This window comes from Hippocampus guttulatus, chromosome 22 (assembly GCF_054856545.1).
Source record: "Hippocampus guttulatus isolate MCC_2025c chromosome 22, RoL_Hgut_1.0, whole genome shotgun sequence".
In the NCBI taxonomy this organism is placed as follows: Eukaryota; Metazoa; Chordata; class Actinopteri; order Syngnathiformes; family Syngnathidae; genus Hippocampus; species Hippocampus guttulatus.
Genome location: NC_141282.1, coordinates 4,754,106 through 4,768,623, shown reverse-complemented (window position 1 = coordinate 4,768,623; position 14,518 = coordinate 4,754,106). Strand labels below are relative to the sequence as shown.

At 46.1% G+C, this 14,518-nt stretch overlaps 1 protein-coding gene across 1 annotated transcript in view; it reads right to left on the bottom strand.

Annotated features, from left to right (window-relative positions):
• Window positions 1-14,518, bottom strand: part of exoc4 (exocyst complex component 4) — a 48,543-nt gene that overhangs the window by 18,109 nt on the left and 15,916 nt on the right. The window contains exons 11-13 of the mRNA XM_086103419.1: window positions 12,827-12,923; window positions 1,374-1,476; window positions 1,186-1,302 (exon numbers count right to left, since the gene is read on the bottom strand). Of these exons, the coding sequence (XP_085959545.1) occupies window positions 1,186-1,302; window positions 1,374-1,476; window positions 12,827-12,923 (317 nt within the window). The remainder of the gene's footprint in view (window positions 1-1,185; window positions 1,303-1,373; window positions 1,477-12,826; window positions 12,924-14,518) is intronic.

Below are 14,518 nucleotides of genomic sequence, written 5' to 3'. Positions count from 1 at the left end.
TCTTCCGCCTAAACAGCCTGCAAATAAAGTACAAACAAAAACAGAAGTTTGTTGTAGTGGTTGCAACAGCGGCAAAACGGCGTTCACGATAACACTGCAATAGGTGAAGTTGATTTAGGCAACTCCCGAAACGAGTTGCAAAAAAACCCAAAATGCAAAGTATATTGAAAGAGAAAGACACAAAAGCTTGTAGTTGCTGCAATAATTGGATGATGTGTTTCACTACAATGAACTCAAGAGGAGCTACAGTGCTGGCTAAACGGGCTGCGGCAGGAATCAAAATGCATTGCACCGCGAGGCCTTGAAATAACCGAACTTCAATTTTTCTCTAGACTCGATTCACTTTGCATTTTGATTCCTGCCGCAGCCCGATTAGGCGCCACATTTCTGTTGCACCACCTTTTCGCTCTGGCTTTATTTTAGCGACGACGCTGCCCGCGTGATTGCTTGGTTAGCCGTTTGATTTCTATGTGGAATTGTGCTAAAATTGAAAAATTCATTTCCCTGACCGCCCATCGAGAAATTTTGTTTGTTTGGAGACACTGGAGCCTTGCCATACACACACACAGGTAGCAAAAGGATGCCTGAAAAATGGAAGAAGAAAAAAAAAAAGGATTGGAAAGACGCTGCCGAATTGTGCTGGGCTCTTTTATTCAACCCAATTAAAAACAATAAAAATCCCAAACAAAGGCGGCGCTTTATTGCGCGCTCCCCACTCTCAACAGAAAGGCTCATTAGCCACAGCAGCATAATTAGCAAGATGCTGCACTCCTCTCGTTAAGGAGGGGCCCGAGCCGTAAACAAACCCTGCTGAACTCCGAACACCCACTGCCTCGCGCTCCTTCCGTAATGAACTGCCACTGACGTTTGCAGCATGGAAGATGAGCAGCCGCAGAGCACACACACACACTGACACACAAATACTGTACACATCCCAGAGCTGCAACACAAACTCTTTTGACGCTGTCCTTCTTGACAAAACAAACACAATTAAAGTGCATGCACGTGTGAAAATAGCCACTTTGAGCCAACATGGATGACAGCGACGAAGTGAGCAGTGGTCTGGATGTCCGCTTTGGCACTCTTAACAGAAACACTTACCTGTTTGTCTATTAGCCACCGCGGCTACTAAGTGATTTTTGCGTGGCTAGCTGGATTATTGGTGCCCCCGTGTGAGTACCTCACCTGGAGCACGGGTCTCTGTACGCCCAGAACCTTCATGGTGTCGGCACTGGCGAGGATCTTCAAGGGGTCGGCTACCTTGCTCACTGCCTCGATTTCTTTGTTGATCTCTGTACGGACCTGAATGACGAAGGATTTGATGAGTTGGGGTGGGGGTGGGTCTTGACACTAGGAGAAGTCTGTTCGCCGACCTGGTTGAGGAAAAGGTCGTTGATGTAGTACGTCAGGAAGGTTCGGAGTTGGCACTGCTTGGCCTGGCCTGCACCCATATTCATCTCAATCTCCTGAATGAACCTGCAGAGAGAAGTCGTGAGAAACTAGATCTTCTTCTGAGTCCCCCGCAACACTTTTATCCCACCCAGATGTGGGTTGGCCACAAACGCGTGGCTTCGCCGAGGCACGCGCGCACCTCGTTTGTCAGGTTCGCCGGCCGCCGACCTCGTCTGGCGCGCGCCCTGCGGGGCCGACGTCACGCAAGAGTGAGCGCTTCCTCAAGCGCACATATAAATGCGCAAATAAATCAAACCCCGTGGAGAAAAAAAAAAAGATTGCTTGACCTACATGACGTGTGGCTACGCATGACCCCCTGACTTGTAGAGTGCAGTAAATCTTGAGAAGACAACAATAACAAAGTGAGGGTTATGTCAGGATGCAGAGAGAACATTTGATTGGAGCAAAGTAACAGAAGCACTCTTTTGTTTGGCATTCAAATAGAGTGGAGCTAAAATTTGCATCACTGAAGTTGAAGTTGGTATTACGAATATGCACAACAATAATTTGCTGCCTCAACGGGCTGCTGGAGCAAGTGTCAAGTTCACGCCTGGAACATCCTTGAGACCCAAATGACCCGACGAATGGGATTTTCAAGATACAAGCCATTGCTAGCGTAATAGTAAAGGCATACACAGGCTAGAGAACAATACCCGGAGGCGCATATTCTTGATCCTCAGCGAAGAACAACTAACATTACTATGGCTTACTGAGGAATTGAGATATCTCAAAACAGGCTTGTGTCAGTACTTCCAGTGTTGTCCTATTCCACGCCGTTATTTTGTTTGGCGTATTTGAACGTGTAGCTCTGGCCAAACAAAACAATTCCTGCGGACTTAACTCACACCCTCACACACTACTCAGCATTTGCACCCAATTAGTCAGCAAGACTGGAGGCCTCGTGTGTGCAGTCTAAAGCCACTGTAAATCCTTCATTGATTCTCCAAAGTCGACCGCGGCGCAAAGTGGGAGAAACTCTTCTGTGGCCTAATTAGAGCTGTCAAACAATGTGGGCCAGATAAACAGCTCCTCTCCATAAATGTGGAGAGAACTTAAACACCCTCTTGCCAACGAGTCGGCAAGCTTTTCAAGAGAAAATACAAGTTCTGCTGACAACTTCATCCTCGGAAAAAAAAATAAGAGAAATAAAATCGATTCTGGCGACAGAAAGTTGCCACTTGAGCGCAGCGCCTTGTTGCCCCGAGATCCATCCCTGCCTGTCATTACTGTCACCGCTTCGATGCCGGAGTCAAGATGATGGATCGTCCGCTTTGTGTGTGAGCACAGATGGATTTCTCCGCCGACAGAGGTGATAACATTTGAGTAATGCGGTGGCGCCCCCGTGAGTAGTAAACGTCCCATCTTGTGGCGAGGAACACGGACCGGCATGAGGACGCCGGAAACCGGGATCAACGGACGGCGCGCCGCGCAACGGCGGGTGTGAGGCGAGACAACCAAAAACGGTCTGATTCGAATCATCGTCCGGGTTGCTGTGGAAACGGCAGCCGCCTCGAGCGCTCGCTGACGACTCAGCGACTCGGCGTGTGAAATCTTAATAGCCTTGAATAATTCACTTAGCCGCCCTGGTGAGCTCAGACAAACACTGACATGCTGCGAAGGTTGTCGTACAGTGCGGGTGAGGAAAGGGAGGGGCTTCATCGTCGGCTATCAAGAACGCCGGAATAAAAGGCGAGAGAGAAGCCATGGCATCCCCAACAGAGGGCATCTGGTCCACTCCAAAAGCACTTCTCAAATTATAATTTAAAAGATTTGGAATATACACATGCCTAGTCAAAACAGAGCTTGATCCTTCACTATAATTTTCGTTTATTTTATTCTTTTTTTCCTTTCTTTATTAACTATCATGAAATATTTGGGCAATGTCAACTTCTACCAGCAGATGTCACTGTGTCAACTTCCAGACTTCATTCACATTTTCAGGCAAGGAATCAACAGTAAGGTATGAAGCGGCAATGCGGTGGAGGTTTGAAGGGATGTCGTTTGGCCGACAGGGAAATGCATTCATATTAGGGAGCTAATTGGAAACAAGGCAGATCCGAGCGCAAAGTTTCTGGATGCTGCCTGGACCAAGATGAGTGATCTACGAAAAAAAAAAAATGGCGCATCTTCCCTAGACCACCACCAAGTTCCTCTAGTGATCCATTGTATATGTACAGTATGCTGCTTTTGCAAAATAAGTATTAATAGGACTACTGGTCACTGGTGTACCACAAGGCGCACAGCTCGGTCCCCTGTTATAAGGATGCAACAATGCGTCTTCAAAAGGTGTTTGTGTGGCTATTTACATTTGTCTGTGTGTGGAGGCTCGTCACAGTGTGGCGCAGGCCAATTAAAACGAGCGAGATTGATGAGCGCCCAAGAAGCAGCAAGCGGCGGCGGTGGCGACGGTAACGCTAGCGAAGACAGCTGCTTCCTGCAAAAAACAGGAAATGAGATGGCCTTGTTTCGCTGATGCTACCGGAACCTCAAAAGACAAATGGCCGCCGTGGGGCGGCTCCTCCATCTTCTTAACGCTCACCTTACATCTTTTTAACGCCCTCGCACGTTGCGACTGGGACCGTCTCGTCATTAGTCTTTTCTCCAAGGCTGACGAGCAAGTGAACACATACGAAATTGATTTTTCTTTTTTTTTTTTTTCTTTTTTAAACTCTACTAATAGGAGGGATGGGCAAGTACCGATATTACGTATCAGCATCAGTGCTGATACCAGCCTTATTTTAAAGTCTCGTGGAGGCTGTCGATACCAGCCACCGATACTTTAGGCAAACAAAATTTGACATCAATTAAGTCCTCCTCAGCAGTACTTGGCGCTATTATACAGCACACATTGCAACGTTGAAACGTTATATATCAAATGTACAAGAGGTATCAGTACTCGGTATAGGTGAATACTCGTACTGGTATTGGTCGGTTCCTGAACATCTGTGTATTATTAAAACACAATCTTTAATTTAGTTTGATTTGAATAAAAAAAGTATAGATATCTTTATTAATGTTGATTGGTTTTAGTGCACGAGATACCCAAGAAATGTTGAGCTCTCTTGAACGCTCCGAAGCGCAATTAAGAGCTTTATCGGGCAGGAGATGGCTCTCACGGCACTGCACAAAGGGGAGGCGATGGGGGCTCTAAATGATGGCTTTTATCCGTTTTGTGTCAATAGAGACAGACAGGTGATGGCACCCTCCGTGGCCTTTCTGTGTGCACTTCAATTTCTGGGAACTCAGCACGTTGGTTGTATAGTTAAGACATAAGCAGGTGCAGTGCGGCCAGTGGGATAAAACCCAAGCGACCTCCTGCAGATGCTTATTCAGACATAAATTCACATTTACGTACCTTTCGAAGGAGGCAGTGGGGCAAAAAAAAAAAGTGAATGAGAAGAAAAATAGCACTCTATAATATTGTACTGGATAAAACCATACAGAAAAATGCTGAGCAAATAATACAACTAATCGGGAGAGGCTTTGACACTGACCCCACACACATTCCCAACACAACAAAAGACATACCGGAACTTAACCCAACGGAACATGCACTTTTCTTCGAACTGAGAGAGGCCACAAAAAAGGCCTGAACAAGCATTTTCAATGAGGTATGCAGCTTTCTGGTGAAGTCAGTGGGCCACGGGTTGGATGCAGTAACTGCAAGTCACATCGCGATGTCAAGACCATGAAATAAACGCTGGACTTGTTAACTTTTGTCTCATATTCATCTTTTGATCGGAAACTTCAGTATCCAACAAAAACAAATGAACTGACCTTGCCGTTGGAATACTTTTGGAGGAGACTGAATGGACTGTAGATGTAGTATGCAAGGTGCTAACCGTCTGGCATAGTTGCATCATGGGGTGGTGGTGGTGGTGGGGGGGGGGGGGGGGGTGCAGTGTGATATCACAGGCCATGTTATCACCTCGTCACTTGCGGCGCCGGTGCCCTATCTCTCCATTTCCCACCCTTCACTTCATCACCACTCGCTCTATTTTTAGCACACCGTCGGTGTTATCGCGCCACATGCTTTGGCCCCCTCACCCCCCGTCGTCCATTTTTATGTTAAACGCAGGGCTTTTCAAACTTGAGGCGGATGCTGCTCAAAGCGCGACTCAGGAAGGGCGAACATCAATCAAGGGGTTAAATTATTCATCGATTCCCGGGCAGCTTGTTGTCGTGTTTTGTTCGGCGAGCGTCCACTTGAGAGAGATGACAACCTTGACCTTTTTTTCTTTGCCGCGTTGAGATCGGGCTTCAATGTGACGGGCTTTCATGTTCAAAACCATATGGGGAATATTACGTCTGTCGAAGTGGATCACCGACGAGGGGGACGGAAGTTTTGGTTACTCGCCGCCCAAAAAAGCAAAGACAGAGATGACAAGAGCGTTCCTGTTTTTGTCCTTATTTTTGTGTTGGCTCTTTTAATTTGATAGTTTTAATTGACATTGGTTTTTAGATGTCTGGGTTTTAGTTTACTGTATGTGCAGCACTTTGTCTGCAGCTACGACTGATTTTAAAGGACTCTGTGAAAAAAGTTCTTTGGATTGTGAAGAAGTGATTTACGTTGGACAGTCGTATTTAGGAATTTGTATTCTTTTATAAATCAAACTATTTTTAAAACGTATTTTTACTTTCATATGGGAATTTATGGAATGAAGTATTTTGATTGTATTTTACAGTGTTTTTCTTAATTTTCGGTTTATTTAATTTCATTTAATTTAGGCTGTTCTCCCAAACCCACGCATCAACAGAGCATTTATTTTACATTTATTTTGTCAGTAATTTTATTTCATTCCTATTTATTTTTAATCCGATACATGCTGTCATATCGGCAACAGACTAATACGTGACAATTTATGACACAATTGTTGCGATTCAGGCACGTGTGCCACCTCCAGGAAACCGGGCTGTCACTCCATGTCCTTTTCTTCAAACGTGTCGGGCTGCTCTCATCGCCTCGCCCGGCGCGATAAGATCCCGTACGTCTGTTTCCCGTCCTTCCAATCTCATTTACACTTGACACCTGGCATTTGCATAACGGCAACACTCCATCTCCCATCTCGTTCGAGCGGTTGGGAGCGTGCGCCTGTGTCGGTCTCCTCTGCATCCTCCTTCATCTAACTCATTAGGCCTGCTCATGCTTGCGCCCCTTGACTTATTTAGTAAAAGTGTGGTGAGTACACGTATTATATATACATATACCGTATACTGTATATATATATATATATATATATATGTATATAAAATTGTATTTTATTTTTCCATGTAAAAAGGATAATGTTCCCTCCACAAAAAGAATAATCGCTCCCAGCTGGAGAACACGCAGAGGAGGGGGGGGGGGGGGGTCGTACTTTGTAATACCGCATTTGAAACCAGGAGGGGGTTGAATAAATATTACAAATAAAGAATGTTCTAATGCGCTCACATCCATTCGAAATCTCATCTTCGCAACGCCGCAATCGCATTACAACACCCCCTAATGTTGTTTCGCAGGAGTTTTCGCGGTGAGACGCTCACATCAAACATAATGGACCCCCCTCCCTCTCCCCCCACAACCCCATTTCCACTATACTGTGTCTCAAATTTCCGACCAATCATAGTGCACTTGTGCAGAGTTCTGTGTGGGGGCTTTTATTGCTAAACTGTTTCTGGACTTGAAGTCAGGGAGAAAGTTTAAAGGGAGGTGCAATCATTCTGCCGGTTTGACTTTTCTACCGCTCCCGCGCTCAATGGGGGGGTGCAGTTTGTGCACGGGAGAGGAAGGACAAAGCAGGAGCAACATCCATCTCTCTGACAAATGTGTCTTGCACTCGGAGTTTGGGAGGGAGGTTTTTTTGCACAGGCTCATATTCATGAGAAGCATCCATCTTGGACAGTAATGAACAATTCAAAAACAAGGGATAACCTATTGAAGGAGCAATTCGGAGACAACAAAAAATTATTTCGATCAGGAAGTGTTTAAAAATCCAAATAATTCTGTCAGACATAAAAATGCAAAAATATTCAGGAAAAAAAACCTGCAAGCAATTTACCTTTTTTTTTTTAAAATGTGACTTAAAAATAACAAAAGTTCTGAAATATCTGTGGGAAAATAAAAAATATGAAAAAATATTAAGGGATTTTTTTTCTCAAAAGGCTAAAAAATAAAAATAAAAAATAAGGAAAAAAATATTCCGAAAAACCACAAACATGAGCAGAAAGAAAACCCTAATTGAAATGACGAAAAAACACAAACACCGTATATTTGATGTAAATATGACTGTAAATTGTTTCGCTAAGATCTTTCAAACAGAGGAACTGCCGAATGCCCTTCATTGTTCCTTGGCAACTTTGACCGCCCTGACTGACCATTCTGAAGCATACCTCGGAGTGTCAATCTGAACCGGACCGCATATGTCTCGACCTGAACTTTGCAGAGTGTACCGCACGCGGATCCCTTCCCTGGCATCTGCGCAGGCTCCTTCAAAAGACCCCCAACAAAAGCCTTTGCCGATCAATCAATTACATTGCCGCTCCAGCAATCAAACAAGGTTATTATCACGGAGCGGCTCGCAGACCTGGAAAGGCCCCGGCCCCCAATCAAAGGCTGCTGTGATGTGGACTCGCTCATGTGACGCTAACGCGGAGTGGCAGCTCATGTGGTCAAGGGGATTGAATGATGGAAGGAGGTAAGGAAGAGGAAATGGAAAATCTGGAAATCACACGTTAATTGCAAATCCCTTGCAAGGCCTGAATTTTAGCATCAACGTGCTCCCGCGTTTGTCCCAGCGTAGCAACGACTCCGAGGATATGACGGCGTAATTAAATTGTGTGCTTAAAAAAAAACAAACACACACACGGTTCAACTATCAATATGATTTCGATAAATCGTTCATTTTTTTAAATGTAACCAATCGAAGACATTACCAAGGGCCAAACAGAAAACACCCGATTGGCGGCTGATTAGGAGATCTTCCCGTGTGGCGTCACCGCTCTATATTTAGACAAATCCTCTTTTTCCAAGCACAATTTCAGCCTCTAATGGGACAAGCCAACAATTCTCAGTGCCCGCTTTCTTTTTTTTTTCCCCCCTTGGGGGAACCATCAAAGCCGATTTCACAAGACGTCTACCGTTGAGGCAAGCCGGACACCTTTAAGCGCCCCTCATCCGCAACCTCTCGGCCGAGATGCCGGCTTCACAGGTTGCCTCGGATACCCAGTGTGATTCCATTATGGGGTGGATAAACAAAATCAAAGCGTTTATCCAGCTTTCTATAGCTGGAGAAAAGACTTCCACAATGCTGGATTTAATATCTGCGGCGTGCGTGCGTGTCCATGCCAACAATACGCGTTTGCTCCTGACTACAGTTGACTGATGTTGTCTTTCATCCCTTTAAATTGTCTTAAATTTTGTTTGGCGAAGAGCGTTGTTGTCATTTAACGACCAAGCAAGTCTCACCTGGTTTCTGAGTTTGGTCATATGAAATTCTCAAGGTGAACCACGATCGGTCGTTACAACTGTGATGTTATTTTCAATGGGAGTGACAAAATGGCCGCCCCCTGAGATGGATGACAACAGGCGGATTTTGCTCATAAATTAATATTCCGACACGGTATTAATCAGAATAGCATGTTTGGACTAGTGGGGTCGCATAGAACATTTATTTATTTATTTTAAAATCGCAAAGAACATTTTTGAATTGACTTTGTCTTTCAAGGTAATAGATTGCGAAATAGATTAGCCCATCAATGATGTTGGCAGAATTTAGTTTGCTTTTGCATCGAATTCTATTGATTTTGTGCCCATTGTACTGTCAACTTCTGCGCTTTAACTGCGCGTGTGACTACATAGCTTGGAGCGTTGACCGATTTTTGAGGAACTGACGACAGAATCGTCCAGCGGATGACCAGCTGTTTGAAGGTGTCTGGTGTTGTTATATCCGAGCATTTTGACGAGTCCGTTGGGTCAATTGAAACATCTGCACGCAGTTTGCCGAAATGAGTGCAGCTCACCTGATGCATTGGGAGAAACATTTTTTTTCCCCTTCCCCACCTAACATCGTTGGAGTATATTGCAGTGTTTAATGCGAAGCACTTAGCAGCTAAGCGCTCTTGTTATCGGCCTTTTTCATTTTCTCCCCGTGGCCGAGGCAGCACATTGTTTCGCGGCAACAATGCCGGCGCACTCATACAAAACTCCCAATTCAAAGCGGACTAACAAGCCATTCAACACAGAGGCAATTTAAGAGGCTTTCTCGCTTTTCTTTCTTCTTTGCTCCTATCTTGTTCGACTCTCAACCCACCTGTCTGTTTGTTCCTTTTGTTTCATCATCTTTCCCTTTGTGCTTTTTCCTCCCGTCGACGCCATCTGCTCCCGCCTCTGTGTTGATGCTTTCTTGTGTCGATTTTATTCATCTCGCGCGAGCTCGTGACCTTTTCTAGTGTAAATTCCTTCTTGACGAGGTGCTGGTATTTAATGGAAGCGGGCGAGAGAGACACTTGAGGGAAGAAAAAAACCCCCCCGCTGATCAAGGGAGAAAAGAGAGGAAAAGACAACAAAGTTATGAGCTGGTCGAGCATGAAGGACGACGCACCAATACTTCTTTTCCCTTTTTTTCCCAGTACTTACATTTAAGTCCTCACCGAAACCGCATGGCAGAATTTTTCTTGAACATGGCAAAATATAACAAATTTTAATCGGGACTGACCAATTGAATAGAGTACAAAATTTTTATCACTTCATCGCTTACGTCTCTCTAGGCACCAATATTGACATTGGTATCGGCACAAAGCTATAAATTGTTAATTTTGAGGGAAAATTGGCCAAGAAAAAAAACGGCCCATTTCACCTTCCCACTTTGGCTTTTTCTCGTTTGCGGTCTTTGGACTGTCTGCTCTCGGGGAGGGGATTTAATGAGAGTGTGAAATTAGTGCAGAGTCATGGTGTGTTGCCGTTTGCACCACAGGCAACTGCGGCGGGTGGCCGGGACCTTCTGTCCTCTTCCTGTCATGGAGCTCTCTGTCTGCTCCTCGTTACTTTTGTCCTTCCCCCTCGCCGCCTCCTTTCTCACGTGCTGACCTTGCGGGCACTTTTTTTCCTCACTCCAACTTTGCGACGCCCGCATACGCATCCGCCGTGCTTGGTCGATTTAGCATTGAGCTAATGTTTGTCTTTTTTTTTCTAATTTACATCTATAAGGATGGCCCCGCCCGGGGCCCCGTGCGACGGGTGAACTGGGAGAGATTAGCAGCCCTCGCGGAATCTTTTCAAAATGCCAAACCCGTCCGGTGCAAGAGGTGGAAATACCAGCAAAATGTCAACTGGAGACCCCACAAGTCAACTAAATTGGCGACTCCATGCGCAAACACTCCCCACAAAGTCATACATTCACTACTTGCTGTCACCTTTGAGGACGCGTCAGAGGCTTAGCCTTGACACAGAGCTGGCTTTTATTATTATTACCATTCGTGCATATGAATTAATTGCATCTGATGGACACTGCACAGTCGATGCAAAAACAACAGCCGAGAGCATTTCCCGACTTGCCTCTTTCCCATTACCATCAATTTATCTGCGGTGATTGGCAATGTCTGACTAAGATGTCCCTCTCTGCACAGGCTTCTAACCAGCAGGGGATTCGGAGCCCATCCGAGCCCCAGTGGAATAAATAATCCCCCTCGGCATATTCAGCGTCAGACACGTCGCAACCTTGAAGGCACCAGAGCGTACGTTCTCAACTTTTCTGCTGCTAGACGGTCCAGGAGGGAATGGTAAACAAACGGCGGCCTTGGCGCCGCCTAATGCGCAAGCTGATTTGCAGCAGTCGATTCGGTCACGGAAGAGACGCAGGGGACGAACGGCGTAGAAGGGATGCCAGTGACACCCTGGATAGTAAAGAGTACATTTGTGTGTCTTGCACATATTAACTCATTCATCGGCATGAACGTTTATATTTATCAACTGGTATCAAAATGTATATATTCGTCAAGTACTTTTTCAATAAGCGGGCATGGAAGATGCCCTCACCCAGCTTGCCTGTTGAATGTCAGTTTGTAAACCACTGCACTGACCATCACCGCAGATGGCGATGTCGCTTTGGATTGAAGAAAAGCAAAGCTTTTGAGTAGAAGATAAAGATTCGAGGGTTAATCTCAGCTCACGAATGCAAAGTTGGTCAAGTTTAGGGGCGTCACGGTCCAACAGAGTATGCGCGACGAAAGGTGGTAGGAGTTGTGTGCTGCAACCGTCAGAAAAGATGACGCAGCTCATGGAGAGAATGACGAACGGCATGTAAAAAAAAAAAAAAAAAAGCCACAGTTTTCAACTTGAGTCATGCAGTGAAAACGGGCAGCAGCGAATGAGTTAAGAAAACTCAACAAACTGACAAATGACACAAGTTGGCATGAGTTGCCCAGGTTTCATTTCGCCAGCTTGTGCGCAGTGCCGAATGCTTTTGTCATTAAAAGCCGCCGCGAGTTGGGCGGTTGGCTGCGGGGAGGTTTAGCGATCCATCAGCATAGCTGCGCCATTAGAAAACCATCTGTAAGCCCCGGCGTGCCAGCGGCGCTCGCAGTCTCGTCGCAAGGAGAGGAGTGCTCTGCAACTCCAAGTGATTGATACAACCATTATCGACAACATGGCATCGGCAAGTAGTTTTTTTTGTTGTTTCGTTTTGTTTGGGATAGTTTGTTTTCTGCAAGAAGGGTCATGAAAGTACTTCCGATGCGGCATTTACCGGTCACTCCATCTCTGCAAATTGAGTCTCCGTCCAAATCGGCCGAGTTTCACCACGGCTCTCCACAGGTGGCTCCATCGTGATGCTTTTAGCGTCAAAACATTTTCGAAGCTCGGCGCTTGTGCCAAAACGTGACAATCATCCCACCCCGTGTGCAATCCAAATAGACATTGCGCGGCGTCAAATGGCGCGGCGAGGAAATAAGAACCCTCTCGCTATAATGGAGACTTGAAGGTAATGTATCAGAGCATCACAATTCAATTAGGCGTCTTCTTTATTAGATTGGCGCAAATCTCCCGGGAATTGTGTAGAAAACGGGCAGGCCTTGCAAAGACTTAAATCTAATGTGAAGTAAAAGCGAAGACGGCTGTCGATTCCAATTGCTGGAGGGTATCAACAAAACATGTCGAACCGGGGGTCCAGTGCATTACATCGAGTCCGATTTACGGTGAGTCGATCAACGTTAAAATGTCACCAATCAATGCGCGGTCACTAAGAGGCTTCGTAATCGAATTGGTTTGATTTTTACTGGTATTGAGTCACGTGCAAGATCTCTGACATCTTGAGAGTGTTGGCGTTTCTTCTCGGCTAAGTAAGTTCCATTTTCCACTGATTTGTTTTGATTTGTAGACATATCATAGAAAGTGGCATACCTGAGAAGAGGCTGGAAGATGACGGTGATGTTCCTCGCTCCAGGCTTGCACACAAACTTCATTTCTCCACCTTCCATCAGGTTGTCATCGGCGCCGCCTACAGAGACAAAGAAGGACCCGATCAAACCCACTCGTAGTACTGGACGCCGTTGTGCGTTATTGTGGAACGGAACGCGGCCGACTCTCGGTCAATCAAAACGGCTCCATTGATTCGCCTTGAAATTACGGAAGAAGAAATTGACTCGCTGGGTTCGGTGCATTCGATTGGCGCACGAAAAGAGTGTTTCTACAGGTAAACTGCAAGATCCCCCCTTGTGGATGATTTCGTCGGCTGCGCACGTGACGCGGGCAATTGAAGACCGCCTCGCACCCTCGATCATATCACTCCCTCCTAGGAATGGAATGAGAAGTAAACATCCATCCATCTTATCTCACGGGCCGCCGAAGCCGATTCTCATTGACTTCTAGCGACACCTTATGCTGGTCACGACAAAAATCTATTTCAAGGCAATTTTCGAGTCTTTTATGACTGACTCCTTCACCGTGATTCTGTGTGAAAATCAAGACCCGGAGTCACAAATACAAATGCATATCCACGCTCCACCTCAGCTAACAGGGGCTAATCAGGAAATCAGAGGAACAAGCTCCGACATTGGTGCCACAGAAACGCCACTGGGACAATGGGGTGGCAGATCGGGGTTGGCGTTTCATGCAGAAAAGGGGACGAGGCGCATATCACGGGGGAGTGAAAGAACACTGAAGCTCATTACCCGCGTTCATGCTGAAGTAATCGATATAATTGGCGGGAGACGGAATTGTGGCTTTCCGTCGATACGGCAAACCGTGCGGCGGAAAGAATGATCGCGTGTTCAGGTATGCGCGTCTTGGAGGAATACAATTCACGGTTGAAGGCGCGCACGGCGTTTGCGAGCAAATTGTGATTCGGCGAGATGTAAAGTCCTGCGAGACTTTAAATGAGCTAATGAGAAACTTGCGAGAGGTGTAAGATGGGCGATAGGCAAAGTGAGTTTTTGGAACAAAGCCCGGGCCCTGTGTTTTCTTCTTCTTCCATTTCCATTTTCAATATGGCCTTGCAAAGCTTATGTGATGGAACACAAAGACACCTCCACGCTGTGCCAAAACGCATTCCGTATTACCTCGGCGGGATGCATTCAAATGCATATCAAGCTATTGTTCCCTAGGCTGCGCTCAATAATGCATTTCTAATCGAACATGTTTTATTTGAAACGTACGGGGGACAACACTGGGTGAATTTTCATGAGAAGTGACGAGGTCGGTCTTTATTCCTTTGCCAACTTTCAAACGGAAGAACTTCTGACTTTGATCTGCCGTCATCTAACGGCGCGGCCGCCTGCGTGACTCTCCGCTTCGGTGCCAATTCAATTAGGACTCAATTAGAGGAGGACAAACCAAGCTGCCACCCGAGCGCTCATCTTCCATCCTTTGCCCAACTTTTGAAGATTTCCGGCAAGTTTTCTTCACCTGTCCAACCGTGAACCGCATCGCACGTGGGCAAACAAGAAACTCCCCGGCGCGTAGACCCCGATGACAATGACCAATTTAATTTCACGCTCTAAACATCTGCAACAGTGTCAGACGAGGCAGGCGAGGAGGAAGCCTCACTGATCCATGAGGGTCTGGGAGCAGCTGCCAACAGGGCATAACACCGAT